At 36.2% G+C, this 17,078-nt stretch overlaps 1 protein-coding gene across 5 annotated transcripts in view; it reads left to right on the top strand.

Moving 5' to 3' along the window:
• ntrk3b (neurotrophic tyrosine kinase, receptor, type 3b) overlaps positions 1-17,078 on the top strand; it is a 663,222-nt gene that overhangs the window by 335,555 nt on the left and 310,589 nt on the right. For 4 of the 5 annotated variants that reach the window (XM_057850063.1, XM_057850090.1, XM_057850072.1 and 1 more), the window contains one exon: positions 12,522-12,676. In XM_057850063.1, the coding sequence (XP_057706046.1) occupies positions 12,522-12,676 (155 nt within the window). Of the gene's footprint in view, positions 1-1,786; positions 1,876-12,521; positions 12,677-17,078 lie in introns of those variants that run through there. The other variant, XM_057850098.1, reaches the window with a different exon arrangement.

Raw genomic sequence — 17,078 nt, 5'->3', positions numbered from 1 at the left:
AAACATTGTTCTTAAGAACTTTGGTATACCAAGAGAACACTTCATCTATGTTGAGGCATTGTACCCTGGCTGGCCTCATCCATCCCTTGCGAAAGACTATTTTCAAAAGAAATCCTATCTAAAAAAAAAACGAAACCGTTTACAGCCAAAAACTTTGGAAATGCTAGTTTTCCTCAATAAAAATGAATGAAAGGTGTGTCTTGTTCCTTGTTTATACTGTATGTCAATGTCTAAAATAAAGCAATCATTCTTTCAAGTCGAGCCTAGATCTTGAGCTCGGGTCGGGCCCAAAATGTCAATCATTTACGTTCGGGTCGGGTCGGGCCGGACTTCTTCTCTCGCTAACTTTTTAAAAATAAATATAGGCTACTGTACATTTATTGTATATGGATGTTAAACTAAGGAATACTTGTTATAAAATAAATAAATTGTATAGAACGGAGAAAGGGCGCTGTCATGAGCCGCAGGAGAGCCAGTGCATTGTTTGCGCACATGAACGCTCTGGGGCTTTCCGCGAGTCTGCAACTCTGCATCCTTTCCTTTTCGAATTTCGATATGGATATGATATTTGTCAAACATCATTATTATCATTTGTTTCAAGGGCCGCACCTCTTCGTGCAAAGGTGGACATCGTGAAGTTCGTGGTGTTCCTTAAAATGTTCTTATTTTGTTTCAGTGTTCCCCAAGGCAGGTTGTTCTTTTGTGTGTTCTGATCAGAATCATTAAAATAATGTCATTTAAAAGTATTTTAGTTTATTTTTGTATATGCTGCTGTTCCTCTCCTTGTCAGAGAGGTGTGTCCATGAGAGCACAATATCCCACACAGAAATATATTTACCAAACCTATCCAGCATTATTTCGTTGTGTACATGCATTTAAAATGATCATAAAAGTATGTAGACTATTTAAACATTATGAAAAATTGCGGGTTTTTTTCTGGCAACTCGAAGGAATTGAAATAAATGTCTCTTGCTGCATTTTGCCATGGAAATGAAGCATGAACTATCCACCTGATAGAACAGACACACATTATAAAAGATATAAATGTTTATTGAATATGAATTTTACAGTCTTGTTTAACTGGGAGAATTTGTTACAAAAGACAGGCTTTAATTTGTTATCATTATGCACATAGGCGTCGTCACAAATGTGATCACACAAAACACAACCATTTTCCAAGCAGTGCTCTGTCCAGGTCTGACTGACGCATTGCATCCCCGCATTTTCTCCTTCTGGGTCCTCATAAATAAAAAAATAAAATTTCGGCTTTTTTTCGGGCTCGGGCATGCCAGTTAAGTTAATTGCTCGGGCTCGGGCTTAAATACACGCGGGCCGGGTCGGGTCGGGCTGGATTTTTTAGGCCCGATCTAGGCTCTACTTTCAAGTAACACACGCACATTCATTCACACCACAACTCCCTGCCCTTTTGACCCCATCAAATCCATGGTATCATTTTAATCACTCTGCCTGCCATGACCTTTATTTTCCACATGATGGCGCAATAGAACAAATGAAGCCTCATGATGCTTCGGCCCAGGAGCGAACCAGTTTGATGGAAAGCCTCATTGCTTCATGATGCTTCAGTTTGCCATCACTGAGCCTTTGTCATGCCTTGTGCTGAGTTTTATTAGGATTTTGCCCTAGTGTTTCTTGTCCATGTGATTACCCATTGATTTCACCTGTTGTTGACTCCTCCTTTTGTCTTGACCAATCCACTCCCTCTTGTTTCACTCACCTGTGCTTCATTGTCTCGTTACCCCTTGTCTGTGTATTTAAGCTCCTAGTTTGTGTTCACTTCTTGTTGGGTCATTGTCAATCCATGTGTCTATCCCAGTGTCTGTAGCTCCATCCCAGCCCTAGTTCCCGTGCGTTTAAGTAAGTTTTGCTTGCCAGTCTTTAGTTTTTCTTGGGTTTGGACTAGGGCTGCAGCTATCGAATATTTTAGTAATCGAGTAATCGACTGAAAATTCTATCGAGTAATCGGATAAAACAAATATATTTTTAGGTGAAGAGCAATTATAAATATACATGAGAAAACAAGACATTTCATCTAATTTTGCACCATTTTCAGTCAATCAATGTCTTTATTTTCGATGTATATTGTTGAAAACAGCCAACAATTGCATCTCAGATGTAACTAGAATTTAAAAAAAAAAAGACTAATTCACTGCTTTCACTCAAAAAACTTTTAGATCTTATTAAAAAATATATATATACATATATGTATATATATATATATATCTCATACCTAAAAATGCCGTTACGCTTGATACCACAATTCACTTAAAACTTTTTTCCCACGTGTTTCAATTGAATTTCTCTTTGTGTCAAGCCATTTTAAAGTTCTAGTTAAGTTTTAAGTTAGTCTAAACTGTAAGTCCTGATAGGATTTTGAGTTTTTGCAGTGTTCAAAATAAATGTATGATACAGGCTGTATTGGAGCACATTAGGGACCAGTGCTACTTGGTGTTTTATCCAGCAATGACAACTGAGCTAAAATTGATAGTTAGCATGATTAAGTTTTTATTTTACACCCTCATCACTCCACAATGCTATGTTATGTTAAAGCCTGTATGTAAGACACCTTAGCCACGCATCGACAGTGGTCATAATTAATAGAAACCTAGCCCTCCGCAGGGCTAACGTTACGTGAGCTAGTAGCGACAGTAACGTTAATCTTATTTATTAGCGCTTAGCACTACTTTATTAGCGCTTAGCGCTCTACTGCTTTAAGATGGCGGCTGTTTACTAACGCTGTCCAGACGCGGCTGAGTCTGTCATTGCGCATCTAGTTCAACATACATGTGATCTCTATGAGACGCATTAGACGCTACCTGTACCAACGTAGCATCGTGCGGGCTAGTATTTAGCAACGTCGGCGTCGTTTGTGGCGGCTGTCGGCTTCAGTAAGTTTTTTTTTTTTTTTTTCCTTTCCGCACGTGACAGCGCGTTGTCCCGCATTAAAAGTAGTCCGAGCAAAACGTGATGCTTAGAGCTGTCAAAATAAACGATTACTCGAGGTGAATAAAATTACTCGGATCAGTTTTTAAACTCGAGTTACTCGAGTTGCTCGAGTACTCGTTTCAGCTCTAGTTTGGACTGTCCTTCAGTTTTTTTTTTCTTTTTTTTTTTTTTAACTAAAACCATTTTGAGATCACTGCCACCCTGCATTACCTTCCTGCCTTTTTTCCCCTGCATTTGGGTTCTCTGAAAACACAAAAAATCTGATTTATGCATTAAGACCTGCGGTCTGAACCTAGCGTTAGAGACAGTGACAGTGTTTGATTTGTCTTTTTTTCTTTTTGTAAGAGCTTTATGGGGCAGAGTAGCTCAGTGGTAGAGTAGTCGTTATCCAACCCAAAGGTTGTGGGTTCTATTCCCTGATCTGGTGACCTAGTCTAATAATCTGGATGTATTTTGGTGTAAATATCCCATAAAACTAAGTGGACACATGTGGTCTGTAGTCCAGTGGGGGCTGTAATATGACCAAATAGTTTTCTTGTAAAACTTAGTGGATACAGCTTGTAGTCAGGTGTGATTTATAATCCCAAAATTAGGTCACATTGTAGATGTGGTTAGATGTTTTTTTTGGTTTTTTTTATGTATGCGTGTCTGAATGGAAGTAAAATTTACAACTTTTTCTGTATAGGACTCGAATGAGACAGATCAGTACACATTTAAATGATTTTGGTTCCTACTAACATTGTCCTCATTGATGGAAAGCGCCATCCTTCACAAGTCAGTTGGAGAGTCTTGGCCACATTGTGCGGTTTGTTAACCACCGAAGGTAACAAATGACTTTTGAAGGTCGCGCCACGCTACACCTTTCATCTAGTCGGCTTTCGGTAGATAAACTGGCAGTCTGCTGTGTGACAGGTAGTTTGGCAAGGGCACTTGAGTGAATTTGGATTGTCATTCATACGGGAAATAACCAGGGAATACATCAATTCCTAGCAGAGGAGCCCGTGAAAGGCTCTTTGTCATTTTATTATTGCTGCCGGCGCACCAAACCACAGTAATAATTGCACTCCGAGGACCGCCGTGTCATAACATTGTTGCTTGCAACATAATATTTTAAAAACAATAAAATAAAGTACAAGAATGAAGGAAGACTATTCATACCTGACACTCAAAGTCTGACTAATCCATGTCGATGTCAAAAACTATTGGAGAACTGTTGGTTTTGCTGTACAATACAAAGCTGTTAGTTTATCACTGTTGATACATGAAAGCTTGTCATATATGATACCGTAGTACAACTAGTCCTGCTGCTTTTCACATTCACAACTACAGATATACTGTATGTATATCATATACAGTTATACATTTATGAATTCAACACTGAAGAAACCGTTAACCCTCTGCAAGGCAACACATCGTAAAGGGTTGATCAGTTGATCCATTCATTCACGGCCATCACCTTATGTTCTAGCGTGACGAATCTGAACCCCTTACAGGGCTAGTGATTATTTTTGGTAATTTAAAAAAGAAAAAAAAAACTGCCGTCCACATAGGATGCTATATTTTGGGTTATATATTAAACAACATTACCATTTGGTATATAAATGTGGCGTACATGAACTAAAATGTGATGTCTACATATGCGATCACTAGGCCTGAATTATAGTTATACTGTGTATGTGTGTATATATAGTATATGTTTTTTATTTATCTAAATACAAGTTTAAAACAACACTAGGTTACTTTTCAACCTTTATAAAATAGTTGGGTAACACTTTACAATAAGAGTCCCTTCATTAACATTAGTTAATGCATTTTTAGACAATAATTAATGTTTAAGTAACATTACAATAATTAATATAATTGCATATCTAAGATTTATTAATGTATTAATTTGGGCTGTCAAAATTATCGCGTTAACGGACGGTAATTATTTTTTTAAATTAATCACGTTAAAATATTTGATGCAATTAACGCACATGTCCCGCTCAAACAGATTAAAATGACAGCAGAGTGTAATGTCCGCTTGTTACTTGTTTTTTGGTGTTTGGCGCCCTCTGCTGGCGCTTGGGTCCAACTGATTTTATGCCTTTCAGCACCATGAGTGAGCATAGTGTAATTATTGACATCAACAATGGCGAGCTATTAGTTTATTTTTTGATTGAAAATTTTACAAATTTTAATGAAAACATTAAGAGGGGTTTTAATATAAAATTTCTATAACTTGTTCTAACATTTCTTTTAAGAACTACAAGTCTTTCTATCCATGGATTGCTTTAAGAGAATGTTAATAATGTTAAAGCCATCTTGTTGATTTATTGTTATAATAAACTAATACAGTACTTATGTACCGTATGTTGAATGTATATATGTCTTGTGTCTTATCTTTCCATTCCAACAATAATTTACAGAAAAATATGACATATTTTATAGATGGTTTGAATTGCAATTAATTACTATTAATTTTTAAGCTGTAATTAACTCGATTAAAAATGTAAATCGTTTGACAGCCCTAGTATTAATTAACATGAGTTAATGCATTAGTTAATGCATTAGTTAATGCATAATCAGACAGTAACTAATGGTTTGGTAAAATTAAAAAAAAAAAAAAAAAAAAAAAAAGGCCTATATAGGGTTAGGGTTTAGGTTAGGGTTTGTAAACTTAAGCATTTATAATTTCTTATTTAAGGCACACATGTGCTACACTTTACAATAAGGGTCCAAAAAGCATTCAGTAATGGTTAATAAAGGTTAAGGTGGAGGGGGGGACTTGAGCATTTATAATTTCTTAGTTAAGGGAAACGTGCTACACTTTACAATAAGGGTCCAAAAAACATTCAGTAATGGTTAATTAAGGTTAAGTAACACTTATATTACTTATATTATTATTAGGGCTGTCAAACGATTAAAAAATTTTAATCGAGTTAATTACAGCTTTAAAATTAATTAATCGCAATTAATCGCAATTCAAACCATCTATAAAATATGCCATATTTTTCTGTGAATTATATATATATTCTGTAAAATAAATTGTTGGAATGGAAAGATAAGACACAAGATGGATATATACATTCAACATACGGTACATAAGGACTGTAGTGGGCATTTCACTCTACTGTCATTTAAATCTGTCTATGCTGTCCTCACTCCGAAGCGTCTACTTTTTCCAAAGCTAGACAGCTAGTGAACGACGCCTTAATAATCAGACTTCTTCCTTTTTCATCTGATTTATTAATAAAATGGCCTCAAACCATTGTCCTCTTTAGACTGTCATAAAACTACAAAAAAAAAAAGTACACAAGCATTGCATTAGCAACAACGTTAGCTTAGCACGCTATACAGGTTAACTAAACATAAACAAAAAGCATCTCATACAAAAAATATAACATTTCGCTTATTAACATAATATGTACATTCTTTACAACAACCATACTTAGGGACAAATCTTGTCCAAGGATCATATAAGCACAACAGAGACGTCGTGCAGCCATATTGAACTGGCAAGAAAACAAACCATGTCACAAAGCGACCACAAGAGTTCCCTGTTAGACAGTACAAAAAGCCTTGCTGGAAAACTTACCAAAAGGCAGAATACTGTCTGAGCGGGACATGTGCGTTAATTGCATCAAATATTTTGACGTGATTAATTTAAAAAATTACCGCGCGTTAACGCGTTAATTTTGACAGCCCTAATTATTATATATGAAATGATACCATACTTTAGGTTAGGTTAGCAGCACCCAAGGACTCACAGAGCAATGTTTCTCATTTTAAAATAACAATCACTTACTAGTACCAGTATACATTAATAACTATTCATTAATGCACTAATGTATATGTGAATTAATGTTATGTAGCAGCACCCAAGGACTCAGAGAGCAATGTTCATTTGAAAATAAGTCACTTACTAGTAGTACCACTATACAATAATAACTATTTATTAATGCACTACTGTATATGTGACTTAATGTTAAGTAATGTATTATAGATATTGTAACCTAACCTTAAGTACGGTATTATTTCACGTGAACATACCTCACAAGTATTACTTAACCTTAATTAACACTAGAAAACCCAGCAGAGGCCCTTCCCCAAGACAAATATTCCTAATATTCCCAAGCAATGGCCGATTTGGCCTCTCTTCCTAAAAAACCCAGAGGTGGCCCAAATGACCCAAGTGCTTTTGAATTAGCAAGTCGTTGTCCGACAGACAGCAACCATTCATATGTAAATGCAACCACTAGACATGCATTGTGTTAGAATGCGGCCCAAACGGAGGGGAACACACCACGGTTGCACACTTCATGTGATAGTTTTTGTCAGTTCAAGTCAAGCTACATTTATTAATTTACATTAATTTATGGAGTTTTACGCTTTTTACAAACTTTTAACTTACTTCTCCTATACTCCACACAGAAAAACAGAAAAAAAAATGGCCCAAATGTGTACATTGTTTTTGCAAAAAAAAAAAAAACGTTTTAGAACTGCAATTTGAGTTTAAAGCAAGATCATGTATATAGTTAAGAATGACTGGATCTAATGGAGCATGAATTGTGGCCATTTTGTCTGAAGTTAGTACGAGAAAATGTGTGAAAACCTTTGAGAAAAACAGAAACAGAATTTGTGTCAAGAGAAGGTGGAAGGGAGCGGCCCTGAACGGTTTCTTTGAACACACTGAAACAATGACTGAATGTCCTAATAGTCCTAATTATTATGAAGGGAATATGTACTGCACAGTGTTGTCAATCTTACTTCAAAAAGTAATTAGTTACAAGTTACTAACTACATTACTTTTTGGGAGAAGTAACTCAGTTACCTCATTGTAAGAGTAATTTGTTACTCAGCAAAGTAACTCATGTTACTTTTCATGTTCTACACGTTATTACAAATATACAATATAAAACATTTCACATCAAAGATGTTTATGATAACTGATTGAATTGATTTTTCATTCCTCCCCCCAAAAACGTAGGTCAGATTTTTTACATTTTTTTTTTAAATTCACCTAAATGAGAGTTAGCGGTATACAATCTCATTGGGCTGTCATGATAAATGGTTAAAAAAAAAATCACAGGGACCTTGATTACTTGCCATTGAAAATAAATGGGAAATTTGTTTTTATATGTATTTGTTTAAATTCCGATACAGGACATACCATCTTCATAAGTAGGACTGATAATTCAACTTCAGACACTTATTTCTTACTTGCCTACTGTAGGTTGATAAATTTGTAGGTAGATTTGTGTATGTCTTAGTCAATCCAAAAAAAAGGTTCCTTCAATCAAAGTATATATTTTCAATCGAAAACAAAAGTCACTTGAATGAAAGCAAAATGTGTTTGAATGCAAAGGTTGCCTGAATGATAGCTTGTATCTGAACCAAGAGTGGTATTTACTAGTCTTGCATATTTTTTTTTCCAGCCATTTCATGTGAGGTGCTTTTCTTGTTACCACTGTTGCTTGGTGTGCTTAGTTGTAGTGTTTCTGAATATCTATGTATATCAATCTATATCGACAGCAAATTGTTAACTGATCTTTTCAAAAATGTTTTTTTTTAACATGTAGAGGGTATCCAAACAAATACATCCGAATAAATTAGAATTATTAAAATACAGTCAAAATATCCTCAAAAGTTTAGCAGTTTATTGTCAAGTAAAAAGTGTCTGAAAGTAGCCTGACGCCCAACCCCCTTCCACAGCTAATGGCTGAAAATTTTCCCCCAACGTCCCTTCCACAGCTAATGGCTGGCTGCAAGTAAAGAAACAGCAGCCTGACTTGTTTACGTTTGCATTCAAACACATTTAGCTTTCATTCAAGTGACTTTTTTTTTCTCGATTGAAAATATATATTTTTATTGAAAGAACTTTTTTTGGCTTGACCAAGAAATAAACAAATCTAGCTACAAATCTATCAACCTACAGTAGGCTCTCAAAGCTGTGATTGATTCTCATAAAATTTTGTCTTTATTTGGAGGAAATTTTTGCATTCAAACACATTTTGCTTTCATTCAAGTGACTTTTGTTTTCGATTGAAAATATATACTTTGATTGAAGGAACCTTTTTTTTTGATTGACTAAGACATGCACAAATCTACCTACAAATTTGACAACCTACAGTAGGCTTTCAAAGCTGTGATTGATTCTAATAAAATATAAGAACATATCAAAAGCAAAATAAATATACCAACACAAGAATTTTTTTGTCTGTCTTTATTTTGAGGCAACTTTTACATTCAAACACATTTTGCTTTCATTCAAGTGACTTTTGTTTTTGATTGTAAATATATACTTTGATTGAAGGAACCTTTTTTTTTTTGGACTGACTAAGACATACACAAATCTACCTACGAATTTATCAACCTGCAGTAGGCAAGTAAGAAATAAGTGTTAGCTGAGGAGGGGGATGGGCGAAAAAGGCTCAAGTCAGGCTACTTTACCTGATGAGGGGGTTGGGCGAAAGAGAAAGCAGCCTCACTCTTTGAGTGTCATAATTATTGCTGATTCTCAGGTGCACAAATACTTGAACTGAACCCCAGTAGATAAAAATATATAACAAATACATTTTAAAAATCATACAATGTGATTTCTGGATTTTTTTTAGATTGTATGAGTGGAAATGCATCTATGATTGAAATTTTAGACCTCCACCTCTTTTCAAAGTGGGTGGACTTGCAAAATCACAAGGAGTGCAAATAATTGCTCCTCATAGTATACCAAGTAGTCCCAGGAAAACAAAAAATTCTTGATAACCTTTCAACAAGTCCAGTATCGAGGATAGAGAGTATTAGAGGTACATTTATGTGTGTTTTCTATAGTATTTCATCGTTTTGACTTGATAGTTTTGATTTGCTGTGATTACTCTTGTTTGAATCCTGTGCATCAATAAATACCAGGAAGAAAAGACAAAAATTAACTTCGTCAGACTCTTATTTCAGTTTTACATTTGATACTGATTCAATGTTCTATTTTCTGCAGGCATCACAAATATACTGTTATAACAAATATTGCTAGCATATAAAGGCCCCACAAATACACTGTCAGGGATATTTTTTTCCTGACAGTAAAATCGTAAAACAATACACATTATTAAAATGTGCAAAACCCCATAAATGTAGCTTGACTTGAACTGACACATAATATGACATGAATAGTACTACTGTTGTGTGTTCCCCTCCATTTGGGCCGCATACCAACACAATGTATGTCTAGTGGTTGCATTTCCATATGAACGGCTGTTGTCTGTCGGACAACGACTTGCTAATTCAAAAGCACTTGGGTCATTTAGGCCACCTCTGGGTTTTTTCGGAGGAGAGGCCAAATTGGCCATTGCTTGGGACCGTTAGGAGTAGCAGAATTCTCCGGGACTTCTAGTGTTAACCATTACTGAATGTTTTTTGACCCTTATTGTAAAGTGTAGCACATGTGTCCCTTAACTAAGAAATTATAAATGCTTAAGTGCCCCCCCCCCTAATCTTTATTAGCAACTACTGAATGCTTTCTGGACCCTTATTGTAAAGGGTAGCGCATGTGTCCCTTAACTAAGAAATTATAAATGCTTAAGTTAACAAACCCTAAACCCTAACCCTATATAGGCCTATATATTTTTTTTTATATTTTACCAAACTATTAGTTACTGTCTGGTTATGCATTAACTAATGCATTAACAAATGTTAATTAATATATTACTAAATGTTGAATAAGGGATTATATGAATTATTGTAATGTTATTTAAACAGTATTTTCTTAAAATGCATTAACTTAATGCATTAACTCATGTTAATTAATATATTAATAAATGTTAGATAAGGGATTAAATGAATTGTTGTCATGTTACTCAAACATGAGTGATTGTCTAAAAATGCATTAACTAATGTTAATTAAGGGACCCTTATTGTAAAGTGTTACCTAGTTTGGTAACATCTGTGATATGCCGACTGCCAACTAGTTGAAAGACACCTCTTTTATATCTTGAGCGGGTCTGTATCACTTTCACCGGCACTAATTATCTTTGAGGAGGGTGGCAGGAACTCTGCCACACACAAAGAAAACTACAAATGTGTTGACTCCTTTTCAGCATAAGTTACTCCCCCCTTTCCCCATTCATTAAAAAGACGGAAGTCGATGCAAACGCTGTCATGTGAGTTCTGCAAATATGGCAGAGCAAAAGACACAAAAAGTTTTGTCTGAGAAGGAAAAAGGAAGGCTGGCTATCAGGATATTCAGCATGAATAGTTAGCTCTGATTGGTTCAAATGCACATGTTTTCTGGGACAAAAAAGCTTGTTAAATTAATGCGATAAAAAAGGGCAATGACACAAAAAAATGATCAGATCATTAAGGAAAAGAAAGAGTTGAATTGACTTATTTTATTTTCTCTGATGGGGAGCTGTAGAACATCATGTTAATTTCACCCTGTAATGTTTGACCCCAGAAATAATGAACAGAAAATTTTGATTTTTCAATTTGAAAGCTTTCTGTGGTCGTTAAATGTAATCAAAAGAATTTAAACATTGTTTTTTAATGAATTTGTATGTATATGTTCTCTAATTTGTATCATGAATGATACATTAAGTATTACGTGCAGTTCTTGTGGTAAAACAAATATAACTAAAGTGAGAATGAACACAATAAGATTTTAAACATTTTTTTTTACTGCAATGAGGTCCAGAAATGCTTGTCTCAAATGTGTTACATTTGGCAGTATAGTTGATGTGCACCTTGGACTTTTGTTCATTTACCTATGTCAGGTTACTTATTTCTTTATAATAATAAAAAAAAATCTATTTGTGTCACCTTGTCAGTTTTTTCCTGTATGTATTGTTACAGTAAGTGTAATGCAATAGCCTAATGCATGTGCAAAACCTGCACAATTTTTTTTTCTCGTTTTTTTTTTTTTGGGGGGGGGGGGTCATTTCTGTGGTTTTCCAAGGTTTGACCGCCAACCCCCCCCCCCCCCCCCAAAAAAAATGGCTCCATGTCAACCTTTTTGACAGGGAGTTCAGGCATGAAGTTCTAACTTTCACCCGTGTGTCAATGAACAACTTGAATGTAATTAGCCAAACAAACAAAACTAAAACACCAAATAATATATTAATTTTCTAATCGCCTTAACTTAAATGGCTCAAATGATCATTGTCAACCCTTCAAGTTAGAATGAATTGAACGTCTAGTGCCGTCAATGGAAACCACTAGGTAATATATTTAATAATATAAAGAAAGGCAAGATAACTATGCAATTCATTATAGAAGATGAGAGGGTAGTCTAATTCAGTTACAGACATAATTACATATTTCTCAGTCATGCACTACAACTGCATCGGTTTTAAGGAGCATTTTAAGAGAACGATAGAGTTGTAAAGAAACTTGCTGATGCAAACTCTTAAATGTGAGTGGTGCATATAGTTCCTAATGTACTCCACAAGTTATTACATTTAAAGGTTAAAGTAGTAGAATGGAAACAGCAGAGTCGGCTGTGCTAACCCTTGCCAGAACAACCAGAACAAATGTATTTGCGTTTAATTGTTTTGTTCCCTTTAAAAATAGTCCGTGTGTCCCGGTCACAGGCGACTGGACGACGTGATGTTCGAGTGTAGCTGCAAAATTCGTTGGATCCAGCTGTGGCAGGAGCGAGGCGAGGCCAACCTTCACACGCAACAGCTATACTGCAGGATCGGAGCCTCCCAGATGACACTGCAACACATGTACATAGAGAATTGTGGTGAGTACACATGAAGAATTGCCTTGTGTTTACGCTATGTGATTGGAAGGATACAGTCCCTGACAAAAGTCTTGTTATTTATCCATTTTGTAGAAACAATTGCTAATAACCTGACTTTTAATTATTCAGTTGGTTTCAGAAATGGCTCACATGAAAGCTAAGACCCTCCCAAATGATGTTGAATGTACAAAAATATATTTGTTTCACTGAAAAAAGATTTAGCGCTTAATGAAAACATAAAGGTCAAATTTTGACAGAAGTTTTGTCGCCTGCAGAAAGTAGTGTAAAAATTGAACAAAAAATGTACTTCAAATATTAAAATATGTTACATAACATAAACAAATTAAGTAGTTGTGCTGTGAGACCCAAATTTAATATCTTTTATGACTTCCATGGGCTTGAAGGACTGCATCCATGCGGTTCGGCAAGGATTCATAAAATTTATTGATGAAGTCATCAGGAACATCAAAGAAAGCAGTCTTGCATGCCTCCCAGAGTTCATCAACATTCTTGGGTTTCGTCTTCCATGCTTCCTCTTTCATCCTGTTCATGTCTGGTGACTAGGCTGGCCAGTCCTGGAGGATCTTGATCTTCTTTACCTTCTGGAACTTTGAGGTAGAGATTGAAGTATGCGATGGAGCACCGTCCTGCTGCAGATTTTGTCCCTTTTTATGGTTAGGAACGTAAGAGGCAGTTAAGATTTGTTGATATTTCAGACTATTTATGTTGCCTTCCACCCTGCAGATCTCTTGCACACCCCCATACTGGATGTAACCCCAGACCATGATTTTGCCACCACCAAACTTCACTGTTTTGTGGCAAAAGGTGGATTTTTTAGATGAATCTTGAAGTACATTTTTTGTTCAATTTTCAAACTACTTTCTGTAGGGGACAAAACTTTGTGTTTTCATTAAATGATGCATCTTTTTTCAGCGAAACAAATATATTTTTGTACATTCAACATCATTTGGGAGGGTCTTAGCTTTCATATGAGACATTTCTGAAACCAATTAAATAATTAAAAGTAAAGATGTCCCGATCGATCAGCATCGATCGGGTCCGATCACGTCATTTTCAAAGCATCGGAATCGTATACTAAGCCTGAATGATATATCGTTTAAACATCGCCATCGCGATGTGCGTGTGCGCAATAGTCCCATCGCAAGCACGTGCGATAGTTTTTATTTTTTTTATCCACATACGCCTCACTTTCTGGTCTGCGCACAGCCTCCTACCCTCCCTCTCACAGCCTTTTGATCCTCTCAGTCACTGAGGCACAACGATGGCTTTGATCTGGCCAAAGAAGCAGACTTCACACGGGCATCTGTCAATCATCGTTTAACTTGTTAAACAGTTGCAAGGAAGCCGCGCTGGAATGAATGTGTGTAATTTGGGGACGTTGGAGACATTTAAATGCCAGAAGTGATCATGAGGAGTTTGAAATTTCTACATGTCACTTCAACGGTCACAGCTAAAGTAGATAAACAGAAGCATTTAATAAAGCCAAGCGTTTATCTGCTACAGTACTTTATTCTTGTTCAAAAATGATTTGGTTGGGCAGTTATGTTTAAAACTTATCATAATTATGACATTTGAAGTGCTTAAAAACCATTTATTTATATACATTTTTTAAATCACTTTGGGGGGAAAAGTGAGAAAAAAACATGTCTTATACAGTGCCTTGCAAAAGTATTCGGCCCCCTTGAATCTTGCAACCTTTCGCCACATTTCAGGCTTCAAACATAAAGATATGAAATATAATTTTTTTGTCAAGAATCAACAACAATTGGGACACAATCGTGAAGTGGAACAACATTTATTGGATAATTTAAACTTTTTTAACAAATAAAAAACTGAAAAGTGGGGCGTGCAATATTATCCGGCCCCTTTACTTTCAGTGCAGCAAACTCACTCCAGAAGTTCAGTGAGGATCTCTGAATGATCCAATGTTGTCCTAAATGACCGATGATGATAAATAGAATCCACCTGTGTGTAATCAAGTCTCCGTATAAATGCACCTGCTCTGTGATAGTCTCAGGGTTCTGTTTAAAGTGCAGAGAGCATTATGAAAACCAAGGAACACACCAGGCAGGTCCGAGATACTGTTGTGGAGAAGTTTAAAGCCGGATTTTGATAGAAAAAGATTTCCCAAGCTTTAAACATCTCAAGGAGCACTGTGCAAGCCATCATATTGAAATGGAAAGAGCATCAGACCACTGCAAATCTACCAAGACCCGGCCGTCCTTCCAAACTTTCTTCTCAGACAAGGAGAAAACTGATCAGAGATGCAGCCAAGAGGCCCATGATCACTCTGGATGAACTGCAGCTGAGGTGGGAGAGTCTGTTCATAGGACAACAATCAGTCGTACACTGCACAAATCTGGCCTTTATGGAAGAGTGGCAAGAAGAAAGCCATTTCTCAAAGATATCCAGAAAAAGTCTCGTTTAAAGTTTGCCACAAGCCACCTGGGAGACACACCAAATATGTGGAAGAAGGTGCTCTGGTCGGATGAAACCAAAATTGAACTTTTTGGCCACAATGCAAAACGATATGTTTGGCGTAAAAGCAACACAGCTCATCACCCTGAACACACCATCCCCACTGTCAAACATGGTGGTGGCAGCATCATGGTTTGGGCCTGCTTTTCTTCAGCAGGGACAGGGAAGATGGTTAAAATTGACGGGAGGATGGATGCAGCCAAATACAGGAACATTCTGGAAGAAAACCTGTTGGTATCTGCACAAGACCTGAGACTGGGACAGAGATTTATCTTCCAACAGGACAATGATCCAAAACAAAGCCAAATCTACAATGGAATGGTTAAAAAATAAACTTATCCAGGTGTTAGAATGGCCAAGTCAAAGTCCAGACCTGAATCCAATCGAGAATCTGTGGAAAGAGCTGAAGACTGCTGTTCACAAACACTCTCCATCCAACCTCACTGAGCTCGAGCTGTTTTGCAAGGAAGAATGGGCAAGAATGTCAGTCTCTCGATGTGCAAAACTGATAGAAACATACCCTAAGCGACTTGCAGCTGTAATTGGAGCAAAAGGTGGCGCTACAAAGTATTAACGCAAGGGGGCCGAATAATAATGCACGCCCCACTTTTCAGTTTTCTTTTGTTAAAAGTTTAAATTATCCAACAAATTTTGTTCCACTTCACGATTGTGTCCCACTTGTTGTTGATTCTTGACAAAAAATTAAAATGTTATATCTTTATGTTTGAAGCCTGAAATGTGGCGAAAGGTTGCAAGGTTCAAGGGGGCCGAATACTTTTGCAAGGCACTGTATGTATCTCTTTCCAATGCTAAATCTGAATAAATACATTGGGCACAAAAAACACAGTCAAAAAAAAAAATGGGGGAGGTGCGCTACTTCGCGGTTTTTCACTTATCGCGGCGGGTTCTGGTCCCCATTAACCGCGAAAAACAAGGGATGACTGTACACTGTGGTGATGGTGAGTCATCTAAAGTCTTTCCAAACAGCTATTTAAGTCATCTTGTGAAAATTTCTTGGAAAAAAAAATATATACTTTTTTTTAATATCGCAATATAATATCGCAATATATCGCAAACCCAAAAAAAATCGCAATAGTTTTTTTCCAAAATCGTTCAGGCCTATCGTATACAGTATATTTTTTAATTAAATTGTTTTCTATTTGTATTCAACGTTACAGACAAAATGTCTTACACTCATCCAGAGTCTTTAGTTTTTGCTTAAAGTAGGGCTATCAAATTTCTCGCGTTGGCGGCGGTAATTTTTTTTAAATTAATCACATTAAAATATTTAACGCAATTGAAGCACGTTGGCGCCGTTTTACCTATTTATAGAGCTAAAAGGCAGCGTAAAATGAATAGTTAATTTTGGCAGTCTTTGAAGCCTTTTTTTAATTGGCTAAAGCCTTACAATCCCTCTCTCAACAATTAGAAATATCTTGGGTAGCAATGTGGGGAAGCAAGGTAATAGTTGATCATTTCCCTACGCAGAAAAGATATATCAATTGGTGCCACTACGCACAGTCATGGTTGCACTTCCCATCATGCATTTGGGCAGAACAGTTAAATGGCTACAGTATCATTTACTGAAAGCTCAACAAATACACTAGATGGCGATATTTAGTCACAATATACAAAGTCACATTTATCCTTTAAGAATTACAAGTCTTTCTATCTGTGGATCCCTCTCATAGAAATAATGTTAATAATGTAAATGCCATCTTGAGGATTTGTTATAATAAACAAGTACCGTACTTATGTGTGTGTATGTTGAATGTATATATTCGTCCGAGTTTTATTCATTTTTTTCTTAACGCATTGCCAAAATGTATATGATCGTGAAAAATTATTGGGAATGATTGGAATTGAATCAGGAGCAAAAAAAGCAATCGGATCGGGAAATATC

Source organism: Corythoichthys intestinalis, chromosome 1 (genome assembly GCF_030265065.1).
Source record: "Corythoichthys intestinalis isolate RoL2023-P3 chromosome 1, ASM3026506v1, whole genome shotgun sequence".
NCBI classification, from domain to species: domain Eukaryota; kingdom Metazoa; phylum Chordata; class Actinopteri; order Syngnathiformes; family Syngnathidae; genus Corythoichthys; species Corythoichthys intestinalis.
This window is presented reverse-complemented; position numbering and strand designations above follow the sequence as displayed.